The sequence below is a fragment of the Xenia sp. Carnegie-2017 genome, unplaced genomic scaffold (assembly GCF_021976095.1).
Source record: "Xenia sp. Carnegie-2017 unplaced genomic scaffold, XeniaSp_v1 HiC_scaffold_6, whole genome shotgun sequence".
NCBI classification, from domain to species: Eukaryota; Metazoa; Cnidaria; class Anthozoa; order Malacalcyonacea; family Xeniidae; genus Xenia; species Xenia sp. Carnegie-2017.
The window spans coordinates 7,174,833-7,194,501 of record NW_025813526.1 but is presented as its reverse complement, the minus strand read 5'-3'; the positions used below and the strand labels follow the sequence as shown (position 1 = coordinate 7,194,501).

Here is a 19,669-nt window from a genome sequence, read left to right as displayed (position 1 = left end):
GTTCTAACTTATTGTGATTGTGCGCTCCCCTTATTCCGTAAACCCCTCTCCCCCCGGAATTGTTAAAAGACAGACAGACACAAATCGAGTTTCACCAGTATAGAGGTCGCGTGGGGTAATGGGTCAAGTCATGTCAAGAATAGTTTCATAGATGTAGTATGTATTCAATATGATGTATTTCAACGTGGACGAACGAGTATGGGAGCTAAGGCAGACAAAACCGTTTATTTTGATGGACAAACGCCTCGGACAACCAAACGACAAATTTACACAAAACTTCGCAAGCGATATTTTCGCCCGTGATCCAATAATAACTGTCCAATATGGCTTCAAAACATTATTAATATCGCTTTGTTTCTAATAAAATTTGATTGGAAGAGTTTGAAGACACTGAAACGAAGTGAACTCCAAAAACAACAATTGCCTAATAGTAGCCCCAAGTTTTTTGCCCTGTTCCCGAGCCATCTTGAATTTATCATGAATGTCGCCCCGTTTTAATAAGTCTTAAATTACGTCACACTCGTCAGCAATCTAGTTCTATTATATCGATGAATAGTGTGCTGCGTGGCAGCAATTACTATAAATGTTGCATAAATTTTCCCCTTCGTCAAATCCTAATACCAATCCTAGCTAAGTTCATCACTGATTTTCAGACTCTGTAATCAAACTACGTATAAATTGTACAAAGTTTTTTAGAAATATTATACTCCTCGGGATAACTTAATCTTGTTACTGTTAATGGATCGTGGAATATCAGCTTCACTTGAAAATTTTATCGAAAGGTAAATAACGTGTATTTGCTTATTCTATAAGTATTAAGGAAATGGAACATGAAAATTGATGTGTAATGATTCTGGTGATATAACTTCAGCTTATAATTTTAGATACCGATGTCTTTCTTTTAAAGACAAAAAGCTACGTATTTTCATCCTATGGATTATGGTGTTGGCCTTAACAAGCTTTACGTCGCAATGGCTCAATTCCGGTACGTTTATTTACATTACTTGAAATTATTGCTGAGATCATTAACTATACTCTATAAATGAATAAAATGAAAACCATGTCTGTATTTGAAAACATATATAAATCAAGGTACCAGTGAATATTATCATTATTTTGAGCTTTGCTTTTGAGTTTTATGCGAGAATTGATTGGGCGAGTTGAACCCCCCTCTAGCTACGTAAGGGTTGTGGCGCAATGTTAAAAATGACTCAAGATAGATAATCAATTTCAAAGCACTGATTGGCGTAAATCACATCATGAACATTCGTACATTTGATTTTAAACTATTTCTTAGTTCCGCAGTGGCGCGATTGAAATGAGGAATGTAACGTAAACGACAACTTGTTTAAATTTTTTAATGCACACATGTTTTGGAAAACTTATGCAATATTTGGTGTAATATAATGAATGAATTATTTAAATAGAGTTAGTATATAAAGAAACATGTACCATAGACATTTGCAATATTGTTGTGACTACGACTGTTGATCACCAATTTTTCGTAGTATTCTGATTTTGTTGGAATATTACCATTAATTGATTGCTTTTTATAAATCTATAGTTTTTACAGCAGGTGATAATTTGCATATCATCAATAAATGGCTGGGCACACTTTGCAATTCATTGCATGTTTTTGGAAGTTTGTGAATGACAGAATCCTTGGACTTTATGGAGACTCAATAATGTTGAATCTACTGTAAATTCTATATGCTATAGATGTTCTTTTAAGTTTATATATTCTGCCAGTCACCAGGGGCTGATCCAAACTGATGCAACTGATGTGAGTGCATCAGTCATAAAAATGAATAGTTAATATTTCGCAGCATTATAACGTACAATAAGTAAAAGCAAAATGCATGAAATATAGCATATTGGAATGTTTGCAGTTTCTAAATGCTTTAAATACCTTAACGCTGACAATATTTAGACAACAAATGTACATTGATAATTGAGATATTTAGTTTAAAGCCTTCGTAGATTTTTTACACGTGAGCATAGTGAACTATAATATCCACAGTTTATATTACAGTTCGCAGTGTGAGTATCATTTTGAGTATAGCCGCATTATTAAAAAATGCGTCATAAAATGGCGTTTTTTGTGTCGAAATATTTAGGGAAAATTTGTTTCATCATTCACTAAAACTGAGCTGCATTTATATTACAACGTCACAGTGGCTAGATAGTGCGTCGCTATGTCACGGTATAGAAAAGTGCATCAGTTGGTGCAACAGTCCCGAGTATCTTTGGCTGAGTGGACCACCTAAACGTCACGAATTTCATTGTTTTTTAGCCTATGTCACGTTGACAAATCGCTGATGGGTCTCAGTTGTGCAATAAGTAATATAATTGAAAATTAAATTTACATGTTCGGGGTCATCGCAAGCGAGTTTTTAATTCTCGCAGGCGAGTTTTTAACTATCGCAGGCGAGTTTTTTAATTCTCACAAGCGAGTTTTTAATTCCGGCACGCAAGTTTTTAATTCTGGCACGCGAGTTTTTAATTTTCGTGGACGAGTTTTTTAACACTCGCAGGCAAGTTTTTTAATTCTCGCACACGATGTTTTCATTCTCGAATGGGAGCTTTTTTATTGTTGAGGGCGAGTTTTTAAATTTTTGCAGTACTAGTATGCGAATTTCTGATATCAAGACGAATTAAGCATGGCGACGAGAGACGAGTTAGAAAATTATTTTAGAGATTTCAACGACTTGTTGAACACAGTAACTAACATCATGCTCACGTAATACATGGAAAGAATATATTTCATCGTAGTTCTTTTTGGAATGATTAGCTCGTGTGAAGTAATAAAAATACACTGGAAAAAACGATGTAGTTGTATTGTTAAAGCAATTGTTCGACTTTGCTTATAGCAAATGGAATGAAGTCAAAGAAAAAAATCTGGCCTGACCAGTCGTTGTTGCAAAGTTCGCAATATCTCACTCCTCAGGAGGTGAATGGAGGGACGCCTAAAATTTATAATCACTAAACAACAGTTAGAATACCTTTGCAAAACTGGAATGACTTGGAGTAAGATTGCAAAATTTATCAACGTTAGTAAAAGAACGTTGTGCAGGAGAGTGGAAGAATTTGATTTGTACGTACGATATTCTGACATTACTGACGTTGAACTTGACATATTATATAAGGATGTATTAGCTTTGACACGAAAAGCAGGTGAGAGCTACATTTGAGGTAGTTTGAGAGGTAGGGGTGTATTGGTAAAACGCTGGAGGGTGAGACAGCGGCTTCAAGTTGTGAACCCTAAAGGACGAGTTGTTTGGTGGGGGTGTATTGCTCGAAGACGAGTGTACAATATCAAATCAACTAATTGCTTATGCCACATAGATTCTAACCTTAAACTAATTCCTTGGCGGTTTGTGTTTCATGGATGTTTTAATGGTTATAGTAGAGCAAAAATTTACTTGCATAGCATGACCATTAATTTGTCTTTCGAGACCCTTCGTTACTTCCAAGATGGATTTATTCAATATGGACTCCTTGAATAGTTCGTGGCGACCAAGGAATCGAAATTTACGATGCTGCACATTTTATGGTTTCTAAACGTGGCACGAACAGTGGCAGTTTTATCGCAGGCAGGAGAGTCCACAATAACAGAATCAAAAAACTGTGGAGAGAAGTCAACACGGTGGTCATCTGCTTGTATAGAGATATATCTTAGCACATGGAACAGCACGCGTTTCTTGACCGCAACAATGAATTAGACATATTGATACTGCACTACAGCTTCTTGCCTCGCATTCGTCAATCTACGGATGAGCTTATATTGCAGTGGAACAACCATGGCATGAGAACAACACAACCCCTCAGCGAGCGCTCGTTTTAAAAATTCTTATTTATTACCAAAAAACCCGATCTTTTACTTTTTCTGCGATTCTATCACTTTTTCTTCATTTTTTTTCCAAGCCTAACCTCGCGCTTATAGTCCTGCGCAAACGCTTAATTCACGTATTGGCACGCAATAACAGTGCGGCTAGGTAATTAGGCCTAGCTTTGATCGAGGCTATCATTTTTCCTACCTCACACTCACACACACCATTATATAAACCTGTACGAAATGTTAAAATTTTGTTTTAAATGAATTACTGCAGAAGATTTTTTCACACTTTAGACACCATGGTATTAAGAGAATCACTTTTTTATTGAAGGAGTGAGTCCGAGTCGATTCAGCAGAACTATAACTTTAGCGGTGAATAAAATTTGATGAACAGAACATAAATATGACATTAGAGACCAGTTACAATATAATAGCTGCAATATACAATTTATTTGGGAGAAGCCTAAGAATTCTAAGTCATTGCATTCACAAGAAGATCGTTGCCAATACACTCAGTTACTATGTCATGAAAATAGTAACAGCAAAACTGAACAGCCCATCGGCTTAATATTGCCGTACAAATTTTTAAGAAATTCTAGTCTGTTAATTACAATGTGTTGCATTTTTATGTCAATAGAATTTATTACATTCGGCTTTGTTATTTTTTTTATTAATTAAGCCAGATATTCTTCCACAAATTTTGGTTTAATAGTTAAATAGTGTTTTTTTAATCTTCTCTAGTATGTTACCTTCTAATCCTTTCGTACATAAATCGAAATTTTTACTTCGTACTTTGAAACGTAATTATTTTTTTATTTATAGAAAAGAGCACGATGCCAAGATCAGCAAATGTTGAAAGGTATGAGAAAATTGTATAGAACAAAAAAAGTTAACATTATTGACTTTTCCCTTTAATGATACGCGAACATTGAGTAATTTTTTTCAATGGGATTACGTCTGTAACGTACAGTGGCGGATCAAGTGTAGGTATGTCGAAATAACTTACTGTAACACTTTTTTTGATTTATTTACATACATCCAAACACCTCAAACGCAAGTTCATTAATCAAAGAATAATCTTAAAAAACTCAAAACAAAAGGTTTTATTCTGAATATATTTTGAAATTAAAACTAAGTAGCTATGTAATATATTTTGACTAACGATGGATAAACTGCTGCTAATGCATAGGACCACCAGTGGCGTGCGGTCATGCAAGCGTAGGCAAGCGCCGCTTGCCTAAGCATTTTACCGAACAAAAATTTTTTGGATCAATCTCTGAGCAAAATCAGTTTAAATTTTTCTGTTCTAAACAATGTCAATGTAATCTTTTGTCTAAATTGTCTTTACAGTTGAAATGCTTGCTATTTATACGCGATTTACTGTCGTGGTTTTCGGTTTCACTTTGCTACACTTGTAAGATGAGTCAAGTGTATTAAATTAAGTGGATTAAATTAATTATTTATTAACCAAGGCAAGCGCGCTTGCCTTCGGAGCTCAATTTGAACATTTGCGCATGCGTTAATCTAGATTTGGAGGCTTCTTATTCGAGGAATATCGAGAAAAGGCAAGCGGCGCTTCTAAGGGCGCCGCTTGATAGCGATTGGTCAACAGTCTTGTACATTCGCTATTTTAAACACATATCAGCGCACGAATAATATTCGTATATTCAACACATTGGACATCCGAATTATTCACGCCGTTAATGTTATCGTTTATTAAAAGATGACTGAGAGCGAAAGGTAATGTTCTGATTTCTAATTCAAAGTAGTAGTAGATTTCTAATTTATGTATGTAGAAGATATTATCTGTAGCATGTTATACTTTAGCGTTATAGAAGTCTTGCGTATGAGCTCTGAACGTGATTTCAATGTACTAGAACGCTATTAAATTTTGTGATTATTTTATTCACTAGCAAAGAAGTTATTTACAACAGTCGTGAGTATTCTATATGTTAGAATTTATTTACAGGCTTTTTATATATTTTGATAAACAAGGTGCAGTTATTACACAGCGGATAATGTACTTGAAATTTGAGTAGTTTTACGTAATTATAAAGTTAAGTGCGTAAGTTTAAAGTGGTTATATCACGAATTAAATCATAGCATAAATGTAAAAATGGAAAGTAGCAAGCCGTTCAAATGGCGAATCGTTTGCTTGCCCAGTGCATACTTAAACATGCTTAGTTTCATCACTAGTAGATGGTACTTCCTCATTGAGAGAACATGTTTCCTTCAGCGATGGCTTATGGAGAGTATGTCGAATAATCTACGAAACTTATATCGAATTTACATATGACAAAAGAAAAATTAACATAAACAAGCGTAAACTTACTTCTCTTCCCTTTCGATCGGTTATTTCGTCCTGTAATGGTTCAGGAATCCCAGCCACGTCAATGGTTGGGATAGCATCTTTCTTCAACCTTCTTTTGAGCTTGACTTACACGCTCAAATTAAGGTCAAAACAAGAATCTTCAAAATGCGCAGAACACAGACACGAGGTAGAGGAAGCCTCAAAACCCGGTCTATGTTTACGCACAAAATTTATCCATTTTCTATGTCTTTGCGGCTCTGTTTCTTTTTTAGGAAACAGATGCATCGACATTCCTTCGGTTTTTGAATCATTGGCGCAACTAATTTGATTAGGTCCGCCAGAAACACAGCGTTTTCCTCCGCGTTTCTTATTAAGATTACTAGTAGAATACGCCATGTTGATATATGTGTTCAACTTTCTACGTCACAAGTCATTAGCATACCGATCAAAAAGTTCGCAAAAAAAATGCTGAAAATCGTGACTTTGAACGTCCGTAAAATCACTTTCACCAATCCAATTTCAATTATAATTGCAGATTTAAAATCACTGAAACAATGTGTTTCAATTTAGCCAATAAAAAAGGGGGGCTAAAATTCGTGATATAACCACTTTAAGTAGCGCGTTTGAGTAAGTGTAGGATTGGCTATTTCCTCTATTGCTAATACATGAATCTAGATGAGTAATGTACGCACGTTATGTACGTCACTACAAGATATCATGTAACTGATGTAAGGTATAAATACGATTGATGTTCCTATAAAATATATAGCATAGGAATTTTCATCCTTTTATGTTCTACTTCTACAATTCGGTATTTTGACGACACCTGTACAACACGACTGAATGCATTGTGGAATCACTGTTATCCCGCTCATTTGGATTGAGACCTTTTTCCGAGAAACGAGAGATCGTCGAAGGTGGCCGTCCCACTCCTGAGTTGCAAGGACTACATACAACATCCAAGCGAAGTGGTAAAGTCTTTATTCGAAGTTTTCAGACGTCAAATTACGACAAGTACAAATGGCTGGCTGGCTCCTCAAAATTGAATAAGTTATTTTGCTGGCCGTGTCCTTGGTTCAACTGAACAGACAAGACAGTCTGGTGCAAGAAGGGATACGATGATTTGGCCTACCTGTGTAATGCCGTCAACAGACACGAGAAAACGAAGACACACTTGTCCAGTTGCCTAATGAATGCCAGTTTTGGGCGTACACGCATCGACATGCAGCTAGACGAACAGGCCCGTCAACACATCTCAGCTCACAACTTAATGGTGCACAAGAATAGAGAACTTCGCCGTTTCATTGATGTTGTTTGCTTTCTTGGCAAACAGGAACTTTCTTTCAGAGGTCGGGTGGAGCTGGAGGAGTCTGCCAACAGGGGCAATTACGTCGAATTGATAAAACTGCTAAGTGCATATGACCCCACGCTTGAACAGCATCTTCATACAGCAACCGTGTTTTCTGGACTTTCTAATCGTATCCAGAACGATTTGATTGTTGCTGTCAAGGACGTTATGTTGAAAGCAATAAAAGATGAAGTGATGAGGAGCCCATTTGTCGCTATTTTCCTGGATGAAACCTCCGACGTTAAGACCTTATCGCAGCTAACAACTATAGTTCGCTATGTCAACCCAGTTGGTAAATTTGTGGAGCGCTTTCTTGGATTTACCGATGTAAGTGAGGATAGAACTGCGGCTAGACTGAAACAAGAAGTCGGTAGAACCCTGAACGAGTACGGATGCGGCGAAAAACTGATTGCCCAAACGTATGACGGTGCGAGTGTGATGTCAGGAGAACTGTCCGGTTTGCAAACACGAGTAAGAGAAGACTATCCACATGCTCTTTTTATTCGCTGTTGCGGACACGCATTAAATTTGGTCCTTGTTCAAGCTGTCTCGTCAACTAAAGAGTGTCCTATATTTTTAAAACCGTCACTGGTCTTTCATCCTTTTTTCACGCCTCGTCCAAGAGAGCATACCTGTTGGACACAGTTGTCGGCAGACGCATTCCCACTGGAACAGCTGTTCGATGGCACTATCAGAGCAGGTTAATCCATGCTGTACTGGAGACAAGAGCAAAGCTGCTCGAAGTTTTCGAATACATCATCGAAAATGATGACGAGTTTGACGGTACGACGTTAAACGAAGCGAGGGGCTACCGACAAGTTCTTGCAGATTTCCAGTTTGTGTTCTGCCTTAAAATATTTTCAGAAATATTTGGTCTTACGGATGTTTTGTATAATATCATTCAGAGTAAGCAGTTCGATATTGTCTTCTGTGTCACGAAAGTTCGCGAGACGAAAGATAAGATTCAAGAACAACGAACAAAATTCGTAGATTATTGGAATTTTACGTCAAGTATCGTCAAAGTAGCACTGAAACGCGGGCAAAGTGAAGAGGATGTAAAGGCGTCCTTCCGTCAAATGTTTTTCTGTGTAGTCGATACCATTGTCGTGCAGATTGACTCTAGATTCGAAAGTCTTAACAGCAGAGCATTCGTTTCTTTGTTGGATCATTCAAAGCACGAATTGTACAGCCGGAATTTTCCCGAACGAGAGCTGCAATCGTTGCAAGATTCATATGGAACATTCTTTAATCTTCAAGCACTAAAAGTGAACTAATCGTTGTATACGCATCTGCCGAGCTCAAATCGAAACCTGTTTTGATATGATATCAAAATAATCGAACTTGACTTGAAAGCCTGTTTTCCAGAGGTGTACCGATTGTGTCAGCTCATTCTTACTATGCCAAGTACGTCCTCCTCTGCAGAAAGATCATTTTCAGCTCTCAAGCGTATCAAAACGTATCTTCGCAGTACACAAGGGCAAGAGCGACTTTCTGCATTCACTACAATTTCAATCGAGATGGAGATGTTGGTAAGTTTGCAGGGGGAGCCACGATTCTATGAGGACGTTATAAAGGAGTTTTGCGCAAAGGAAAGACGGATGGAATTTACATTTAAGTAAATCTGTTGTAGGATTTTGGACTATTTCGTTCTGTTACTTCTTCACTACAATAGAAATGCACGCGTAGCCATTTACTTTAAACGACTTTATATCACAATACCACAGGTAATACTTTTAAACCGTAATTGTGATATATACTCTATAAAAGTTTTTGAATTTTTTAAATTTTTTCAATACTGTTTCAGTCATGACAGATACATTTTTTCGACAAAGTACTCCCAGAAATCGCGGGAAATGTGCTCCAGTAGCCTTCAAAATCCAAAAATTTTCTGGGGGAGCATGCCCCCAGAACCCCTAGATAGCTTCGCTGCATGCCGCGAACCTCACCCCCAGCGCTTGCCTATTAACTTCGGTCACCGCACGCTACTGGTCGGAGTAGTCTTGATCTCATTTCTGATGTTCCGTTTATATATGGTAATGTCACTATTTTTACTGGTTCGTCTGTATCTTCGTTAGGTTTTTCAGTTTGTGGTTTGTTATGTATTTTGTTTAATACTTTGTTGATAAAGTTTCGTGGGTAATTGTTGTTTATGAATGTAGATAATAAGTAGATGCGTTCATTCTTCTTGGCTTCTTCTGTATTGCAGTGTGTTTTAATCCTGTTAAAGAGAGTTCGTATGCAACTAATTTTGTGTTGTGTTGGGTGATTGCTATTAAAGTTGAATATTTGGTCTGTGTGTGTATTTCTGCGGAATACTTGTGTGTTCAATGTGCCGTCATGTGATCTGGTAAGTAGAATATCTAGGAAGGTAAGTTGTTCGTTCTGTTCTTTGTCCATGGTGAAGGTTATGTTCTGTGTGGTGTTGTTTATTGTGTGTAGAATGTTTTCTATTTTGTCTTTCTTGACGATAGCAAAGATGTCGTCAACAAATCTTCTCCATAGTCTGATGTGTGTGTTGTTGGTGACTGAATGCTTTTCAAGGTGTTGCATAACAGCTTCTGCAAGGAAGGTGGTTAAAGGAGAACCCATTGGTGTTCCAAGATTTGTCGGTAATATGAATTTTGGAAGGAGAATTCAGTGGGGAGGCAGAGCTCGAGCAGGTCAATGATATCGTCTTGGTCTAGTTCGGTTGTGATTTTCCATGAGTTGTTGTTAGTAAGTAGTTCGTTCGTGACTTATTTGGCTATGTTTAGTGGTATAGATGTGAAAAGTGACACTACATCGTAAGATATCATGAGTTCGTCTGGTTTTAGTTTTACATTTTTAATATTGGTGAGGAAAGTTGTGGCATTTTTGATAGTATGATGTAATGATTTGACAAGTGGGTACAGAATATTAGAAAGATATTTTGATAGTTCATACGTGGGAGATCCAGGAAGAGATACAATTGGTCGTAGCGGGTTGTTTTCTTTGTGAATCTTTGGTAGTCCATAGAATTTGGCGGTGGAAGAGTCGTTGGGTCGGATTCTTTTGTAGACGGTTTCGTTAAGTTTCTTTTTGTCTTTTAGTTGTTTTAATTTCTTGTTGATGCGGTTGGTAGTGGTTTTGTTTGGGTCTGTTTGTAGAGGTTCATACGTGTTGGTGTCTTTTAAGAGGGTCATCGCTTTGTAGTCTGATTTGTCCATGATTACAGTTTTGCGTCCTTTGTCGGCTGGTAGTATGACTATGTCTTCGTCGTTTCGTAAGTTTCTCATAGCTTTTTGTTCTTCGTTGTTAAGTGTGACTGGTGTTTTGAGGCAGAGGTTTGTCGTTACTTTGTGGCGAATGTCTTCTTTGATTTCATCGTTTAAAATGGTGAATTTCAGTGATGATTCTAGATCGGCAACGAAGTATAGTTTGTCAGCGTCTTTGATGTTGTAATTTAAGCCTTTGCTTAAAATTTTAGTCTGCTGTACGGAAATAATGAAATTAAAAAGAAAATGTTTTGAAGTGTTTTAAACGTGCACAAACTACAAACACAAATCTCGTACACAAATAAAATTACTCGCGGAATTATATTGCTATTCCAAATCAGCGTGACATGATTTGTTTTAGTGGAAAAGAAGTGATTTTCTTGCGTGTTTTATAATGGTGTGGTCTTTTTCTGTGATTGTTGTGTATTGTTTTGCCCACGCTAGGCATTTTTCCAGTAGGTGTTCGGTGATCGAAGGGTAAAAGTCTACTATGTCAACTGATATGAATGATTTTCTTTGTTTTTCGGTGATGGATTTAAACCAAGTTATAGCATCTGTTGTGTTGTGCTATTGGTTTAGTTTTAGTTCGTTTCGTATTATGTTGTTGATGTTGTCTAGGATGAACTTGCTGACTTTTCCGAGGTGGCTTTTTGCGGGGTTGATGAGGCGGCATCAACTTTTTGGACTATGACAATACATTGCTTATATATACATATATATATATATATATATATATATATATATATATATATATATAAAATAAAATGGACAATTGTTTGCTGTCGCTACTGGAGTTTCACGCCGTAGGGCGATCTTCAGGCAACTGACAGATTATATATTATTTGCTGACTATATACATCGACTAAAAGGTGTTAAGTTACATGACGGCATGCACTAAACATATCGGAACGTTTATTTAAAATGTTCTTTTTACGTCCTTTCAGGATAAGTAGCCTTTCTTCAAGGCAAAGACGGCAGGTTCTTTGGTTTTTGTTCGGAGGTGGAAGTTGTTTGATGAAGTCCCATTTAATGTTGTAGTTACGTTTGTTTTCTTTCAGTGTTCACGTGTATTTAGAAAGTTCTGTCTCGTTCCGGTATTTAATGTTCGTAATTGATTTAATGTGGTTTCGATATCGTGTCTTAAAGGCGCATGCAGTAACACCTATGTAAGTTTTTGTTTCGTTGTTGTCAGTCGTTGTCACGTCGGCTTTGTAAATCACGTTGGGTTTCAGGCAATTGCCATTTGTCGGGCATAGATGTTTCTGTCTGCAGTTACATTTCTTTGGAGGGTTGTTCTTGTTCTGGTTGTGTCTGGGTTAAGTCTTTTTAAAATAGTCTTGTTGTGTCTGGTTATGAAAGTTTTCATGTTTTCGCCGCAGCTGTAGCTTACGCGTATTGTGTGTCGGTTGAATATCTTGGAGAGTATAGTATTTGGTGGGAAATGTTTGTCGATAAGTTGTAGGAAGTCATGGGCGATGTGTGTTTTTACGTTTTTGCTGTATGGTGGGTTAAACCAAGTGACGTTACGTTTTCTGTTGTACGTGGTGTTTACATTGATGTTTGATGGATTAAAGGTGAGTTGGGTGGTGAAGTTGCTTTGTTTAAGAGCTTGGTTGTAAATTGGTGCGGCATTTTCGAAGGTGTCTTTGCCAGATGAGAGTGTGTTAATTCGGTTGTTGATGGATGTGGGTAGTTGGCGTAATACTGATGGTGGGTGGTTGGACGATCTGTGCATGTAGAGGGGCTCGTCGTTGGGTTTTCTATATGGTTTGTAGGTGTCGTTGCTAAGGTCAAATGTTACGTCAAGGAAGTTTGTGCGTTCATGGTTTGTCATCGCTGTGATTTTTAGTCCAAGCTCGTCAAATAGGTGTGAGAGGGTTTTTCTTTCTTTGTCGCAGAGTCTTCCAGATTTCGTATTTATGACTGCAAGGCCATCGTCACGGTATAAGCCGACGTTGTTTCCGTACCGTTGCTGTAGTTGGTCAAGTAAGAATAGCCCTACAAGCTCGCAAACTTCCGCTCCATCATAGCTGCCCATGGTTACATCAAACGTGTTGGTAGCGTTGCGTTTGGACCATGATTTGTTTTGGTGGAAAAGATGTGATTTTCTTGCAGATTTAAACGTGCTTTTAGCTTGGAGACGTTTAGAGCGTAAATAAATATCCTCATTCTGATGAAGGCTCGAAGCAACGAGTCGAAAGCTCAATAAAAATCATTTAAAAATCCGGAGAAACGTTTATCTTTCATATATTCAATGCCTGGATTACAAATTTTCAAACTTATAAAATCGACATATGGGATAGATATTCTCAGAAGAACAAGAAAATGGGAATTATTCGCACGTAAAGAGTCATCAACATTGGAGCAGCTTCACTTCCTAATCCACCCACTAATCCAATTAGACGCTCTAAACGTCTCCAAGCTAAAAGCACGTGTAAATAAATATCCTCATTCTGATGAAGGCTGGAAGCAACGAGTCGAAAGCTCAATAAAAATCATTTAAAAATCCGGAGAAACGTTTATCTTTTATATATTCAATGCCTGGATTACGAATTTTCAAACCTATATATATATATATATATATATATATATATATATATATTATTATGGATAATATTCCTGGATAAAAGAGCGCTCAATATTCTATATATTAGAAGAGCGTAAGATAAAATGAACTAAAATAAAATGGACAATTGTTTGCTGTCGCTACTCGGAGTTTCACGCCGTAGGGCGATCTTCAGGCAACTGTTTTTAGTGTTAAATTAACACCTTAAAATTTACAGTGTACAGATTGTTGAAAAAAGGAACATAGAAATGTACTAACTGCGCGAAATTTTCCTTTTTGATCCTTCGATAAATAAGACCTGAAGACAATTTAAAAATTCCAGTTGCCTGAAGATCGCCCTACGGCGTGAAACTCCGAGTAGCGACAGCAAACAATTGTCCATCTTATTTTAGTTCATTTTATATATATATATATATATATATATATATATATATATCTTTTAATTTAATTCTGATTTTTTGTACTTGAATAGTTTGATTCAGCTGGTACTTTAAGCAATACATCTGATGAGCTGTTGAAGGCATGTGGCATAAAAGGAGGGCAAGTTATACGAATCAAAAATGCATTGGCAACGATTAACAACTTGGACAAACTTCTACCAGTAAGAAATGTTCTATCCACCATTGAACCATCCACCCAGAAGATTGCTTTATCCACTAGTAATTTCTTTGCCATAAATAACAATGTCAGCAATTCTTCAGCGTCAATTGAAGAAGCTCATTTGTCAACAGGCACACCGACACCTACAACATCCAGTACACCTCGACATACCATAGCATCTGATAAGAGTGATCAACCTTCACCAAACTTTGTACTTGTGGAAGGAAGGAAACTGAACAAGAACTGGATAAAAGATTTTAAACTTCCTATTTCTGTATGTTAAATAATATACCTCATAATAGGTCACATTCTAATGTTAAAATTTATTTTTCGTATTTTACAGTTTTCTTCAATGGTGAATGAAACACTGCAAGCAGGAAAACTTAATGGAAAACTTAGGGATGAGTTTACTAGGGACATTTGTTCTTCTATTAAAGCTCATACAATGTTTCCATCCAGAGAAGAAAAACAAAGATTGGCGTCCATGACTGTAGAAAAATATACTTTTCTTGTCCCTTCACTTGGAGCTGGTACAGTAAGTCATATTGATATTATTTAATGCATTAGATAATCTTAAGAAGGGATCCTATAGCTTTGCTCGCTATCTCTTATAATGTGCAGCATGAACTTACTTTGTTACAGGGATCATGGTTGAAAGCAATCACTAATCGATTAAAAACATGCGTATAAAGAAGACAAATTCAACAACAAGATCTGTTTGTGTGTCTCAAACTACACAAAGAAAAGCAGCCAGAAACAAAGATGTTTCTAAGATGTTTTATATATTTAATTATATATATACATTTAACTTTACATGTTTCATATATTGACTTGTTTACAGTATGTTTTATGTTTTGTATATATATATATGTGTGAATACATGCATATAAATCATTTCATTTTTTTAAATCTATTTATTGCTCAGCATTTTTGTGTCGCGTGTTTAACTGGCCTTAAATAAAACAATAAGAAAAGCGTGCAAAATAACACCGAATTTAAGTGTCATTTTGACACCGGACGTTAAGGGCTAAATTAGCACTTTAACAAGTGCTATAATAACACCAAGAATAGGCGCTATTTTAGCACCAAACTCGGTGTTAATTTAACACCAGTAAGAAAATAACACCCGAAATGGTGTTATTCTGTACCTTTTAATTTAACACGACTTTTTAGTGTTAAATTAACACCTTAAAATTTACAGTGTACAGATTGTTGAAAAAAGGAACATAGAAATGTACTAACTGTGCGAAATTTTCTTTTTTGATCCTTCGATAAATAAGACCTGAAGACAATTTAAAAATTCCAAGATAAGAGAGTTTTTGTTAATTTTTTGTCGTGTTCTCTCCACGATATATTCCACGATTTTTGTATGTGTCTTTACTTATGTTACATGGACGCGTAAATGAGTTCATTTACTGCTGATCATTAATTTTTTAATATGGTATAAGACTTTCACTGTTGAATTTTATTATGTTTGTTTTTATTGGTTATCTAATACTGTTCCACTTAAAGAGTTGATCAAAGTATACTCGCTCCCAGTTGCTTCTGTTTTGAATGCCATCTCTGACCACAAAATTTCTTTAAACATACACTTGTTTGCGTGCAGTTTTGCAGTTTTTCGACGTTTTATGTTTTTCATATGCGTATAATTGTTTCAAAATTCATGTTCTAGCGCAGATGATATCGTGTTTATGAACTCTTTAAGTGGCTTGATTTTTTTTCTGTTCAGTCTTGTTTCGTGATTGCTTTGGATCTGTTGCATTGCCAATTGTTAATCCGTATTTCTTTTCATAAATCTTATTTGAGTATTTTGTTTTAGATGTTGTCAGCAAGAGCAAGTTTTGGACAAAGTTTTTTCTCTTGTTTTATGTTGCGTGAAAGCTGGCGGAGCCATTTGGTTGTTTAGTGTCAGTTTGGTAATTTTTTTATTTGTATAGAGTTTTCATTTTTGCCCAACAAAACACAAAGTTTAACTCAAAATTCCTCATGATCAGGTTCGTATTCAGTTCTTGATGAAGATACACAACGTAATGTTTGGCCTATTGTTAAAAAATGGCATAGCCAAATTGTTCAGTTTCATATTGTAAACTCATACGGTCTTTTTAGAAGGTAACATTCGTCAACACGCAAATTTCGTTAAACTTGATAAATGAACATATGCTTATATTACGATGTTCAAGGTAAGTTAGGGTCTTTGCTATTTCTTTGTATTTCAACATGGCTCCTATCAAATGTGATTCTGCTATTATTCCCAAGAGTGTATTGCGCAAATTTTTCCATCCACCATCAATTTTTAGGCAAGCTAAATGTAATCGCTCTGAAAAATTGTTAAGTACAATAACAGAAACATGATTTTTGCTTTTGGGATATTTTGCACAGTATTATGACGTTCAAACGAAAGCTCGTAAAACAAAATTTCGTGATAAAATCTGTTTTTCCGAAGACAAAACGCAAAACGTGATGTATGTTTGTGACAGAACTCGAAAGCATTGCATTTTGTTGTGCGTTATAGCCTATTTCCATTTTCGCAACACTGTGAATCGAGAAACTGAAGATTAGTACTGTTGATTTACCGATGTTCTCGTGGCTAATTCTAGGAGGTATATTCTTGCGCCAGCAGTTCAAATCATATCTCGTGTGATCAATAGAAAGACTTCTCGGTCAATCATGTTCTCTATGGAAAATGAAAATATTTGCATGAACGAGAATTGTTCCATACTACATACGTGTCGCACATAATCCAATCACAACGTTACGACAAGTACTAATGAACACGAAGGACAAAGAACAATCCAATGAAAGAAAAGGCGCAGTTTTCAAAATAAACTGCTCCGACTGCCACGTCTCCAAATCGGTGAAACTGGCAGAAACGTAAACATAAGACTTACTAAACACAAACGAGCTACTAAGAAACAAGACGAAATTAATCACATTGCTGAACATCACCGAATCACAAAGCAAACATTGACTGGGACTCGGCAAAATGCATCACTTACAGTACTGACCATAGACAACGGCTTACATTGCAAAATTGGTGTACCAATTTGGAACAAACACCCCTCAACAGATCACAGCAATTACCGGCACCTTACAAACGACTTATTCACAATACAAACAAACGATCAACTAAAAACATTACATTTCACACTAATTCACAATGACAATACACAATTGACACCCACACATTACAACTAAAAACATCACACCTAAATCACACATCACAACTAAAAATAAAATATTTCACTTCACCCTAATTCACAATGACAATACGCATTTCCTGTACACACAATACAATGACGTAAGAACCAGATAAAAAATACGGCTAACCTGACGTTTACTCCTCATATGACTCTGAAGATGACTACAGCTAAGGTTCTCGAAACGTCAGTCAACAACAACAAAAACAGTCCTTCTCAGCACTTTAATAAAAGTGGACGATCATCATTTACAAACATGTAATTTTTCTTTTTAATCATACAGCAAACGTGTTTTTTTTTGCAGAGAGTTCGAATTAGCAAACTGTTGATAAAAATAAGTCCTCACCTTCTAAAATATCAACCAATGACGAAAGTTTTCCCTAAGTTGTATTTTATTTCAAACATTTTTCGATTTAAATCTTAATTGTATTCAATTTGTTTGCCGCCATGTTTTATGCTTATTTCATGAAAAATGCAAGCCCACAATGAATTTTGACCAGCGCCTAAGAAGAAACGTTATGTCGTAGTAGTTAACTAATATATATATATATATATATATATATCATCGAAATCAAGTTTTTTATTATAAAATGTATTATGTCTAAAAATAGTCATAATACAATTTATAATAAAAAAAACCGGGGGGATCGCTTTTGAAGCAGTCAGCGGTAGTAAACATAAAAGTAGAAAAGGGTGAGCCTGTGGTAATATACATATATATATTTTAGAAAAGTTAATAAGAGTAATATAAAATATATAAAAAAGAAGAATATATAAAAAAAAGATATATTTCAAATACAATATAAAATAATTACATTGATGAAAGTCCAAAGTCCAATTTTTAAAAGTGATAATATGGAAAGTCCAAAGTCCAATTTAATGGTGATAAAAATTGTCTCGCTTCAATGCTTCATCCACAATAAACAATCGATAAAAGGACTCAAATAATTCACCAAATTCATTATCGCTCCAATACCACTTTAACCAACTTTTCATCTGCATACAAAGAATACATGGATAAACTGAGTTGGTTCGTATATCACACATTCTAAGAAAAAAGAAATGATGTTAAACAAGTAAGTGTCATAATGTTAATAAATAATAAAAATTGAAATATGCTTACTAAAAAAGTGGAGATAAAATCAATTATCATCACCAATATTAACAGGCTGATCCAAAGACTTTGTTGTTTTGTGAAGACAATAAAGAAAACCAAGATGAAGAAGACTCAACATGAATATGTTTTCACCATAGACATACCAAAAAAATTTCAGATCTTGAATAATAGAATTAATTCTACTTTTGAAAGCCATCTTCTCTCTTTGAGTGACTGAATAATTATGATACAATTGCATATATAAAAAAGTATAAATATAGAGAAAATTGTAAAAAAATGAAATTTATTGTAAAAAGTTGAAAAAAGTTGAAGAAAATAAATTTAATAATGTAAAAAAATGAAAAAAATGTAAAAAATTGCAAAACAATTTTAATCAAGAAAAAAATTTATTACATGTTTTTACAATTTAAAATGTTATATTAAAAAAAGTTTTTTTAAAATAAACCACTAGGTTCATCAAATGTTGACTGTTTTTCCTCTTTTTTAACAAATGAGTCCATGGGTACATCACCAAATCTTGATTGAAAAGATGCACCAAATGCTAATGGATTTTCCTCCATACTAAGTAAATCAAATGGTTTTTTACTTTCACCAAATGCTTCTGGTTTTTCTTTTTTACTAAGTAAATTAAATGTTTTTTGAGCATTAGATTTACCAAATAAACCAGTTGGTTCAACAGATGTTGATTTTAAAGATAAAACATTTTCATCTTTTTTTTCTAATTCATTAATTTTATCAAGTAATTTGTAAGAATGTAAAAAATGTTCTTTTTCTCTTTTTTTTATCACATCATTTATTTCTTTTATTTCTTTTTGCAACAAAATGTTTGTTGTTTTTATAAATAAAGATAAGTCTTGTAGTCTTGTTTTTATATCACTATTTTCATTCATTTTTTTTGTATTTTCTTTCTGTAATACAACAAAAGTTGGATTAAAAATGAATATATTCTAATTTGAGTTTTGTTAATAACATATCTTACCGTAGTATAGTTTCTTTCTTTATGAATAAAATAACTTCCTTTTCAATTTTTTTTTGTAATTCTTTTTTTTCTTTACAGCAAGTATATGTATGATAAAAGATACAATCTGATGGGTATACTGGTAATGATGCGTCATTTAAAAGCTGAAGAGATCTTTGACAATTTTTACAATAAAAACAATATTTATAAAATAATTTTTTATATCTTTCATTTTCAAAAAATTATCACTTTTATTTTCAAGAAAATTATCATTTTTATTTTCATCCATTTTTCCAAAAAAATCTAATTTCTTATAAAAAAGCATATAATATTGTGTTTTCTTTTTTTTCGTTTCTTTAAGTTCCCTTTTGACAAGTCTTTTATTTTTTTCCTTTTTTCTTCTTCTACCTTTATTAATTTAATTTCCTCTTCAATTTTTCTTTTTAATTCTTCTTTGTCTTTACAACTAATGTTTACATGATAATCAGCAATCTCTGCTGAAGT

General features: G+C 34.9%; 1 protein-coding gene and 1 long non-coding RNA gene across 5 annotated transcripts; both read left to right on the top strand.

Annotated features, from left to right (window-relative positions):
• Positions 1-631: 631 nt before the first annotated feature.
• LOC124457977 lies at positions 632-14,787 on the top strand. 3 transcript variants are annotated; one of them, XR_006952926.1, is made up of 7 exons: positions 632-782; positions 885-985; positions 4,658-4,694; positions 13,766-13,894; positions 14,025-14,167; positions 14,237-14,428; positions 14,536-14,787. XR_006952926.1 is itself a non-coding variant. In XM_047008104.1 (4 exons), exons 1-4 carry the CDS (start codon positions 8,892-8,894, stop codon positions 14,581-14,583), a joined length of 774 nt encoding a protein of 257 aa, XP_046864060.1. In that variant the 5' UTR covers positions 8,829-8,891; the 3' UTR covers positions 14,584-14,787. The 3 variants fall into 3 exon arrangements, 1 of the variants encoding a protein (XP_046864060.1); XR_006952925.1 differs by having other exon boundaries at positions 13,766-14,167; XM_047008104.1 differs by lacking the exons at positions 632-782; positions 885-985; positions 4,658-4,694 and adding an exon at positions 8,829-9,023 and having other exon boundaries at positions 13,766-14,167.
• A 929-nt stretch (positions 14,788-15,716) lies between these two features.
• Positions 15,717-19,409, top strand: LOC124457785. 2 transcript variants are annotated; one of them, XR_006952794.1, is made up of 3 exons: positions 15,717-15,809; positions 16,000-16,073; positions 19,265-19,409. It is a non-coding gene; the product is annotated as an uncharacterized LOC124457785 (long non-coding RNA). The 2 variants fall into 2 exon arrangements; XR_006952795.1 differs by having other exon boundaries at positions 15,801-15,887.
• Positions 19,410-19,669: the final 260 nt, after the last annotated feature.

Bases quoted from the DNA above. Each gene is read 5' to 3' on its own strand.
- LOC124457977 (XM_047008104.1), top strand. From the start codon at position 8,892: ATGCCAAGTACGTCCTCCTCTGCAGAAAGATCATTTTCAGCTCTCAAG. The intron at 9,024-13,765 runs GTAAGTTTGCAG...GTACTTGAATAG, and splicing joins CAATCGAGATGGAGATGTTG to TTTGATTCAGCTGGTACTTT. The intron at 14,168-14,236 runs GTATGTTAAATA...CGTATTTTACAG, and splicing joins ATTTTAAACTTCCTATTTCT to TTTTCTTCAATGGTGAATGA.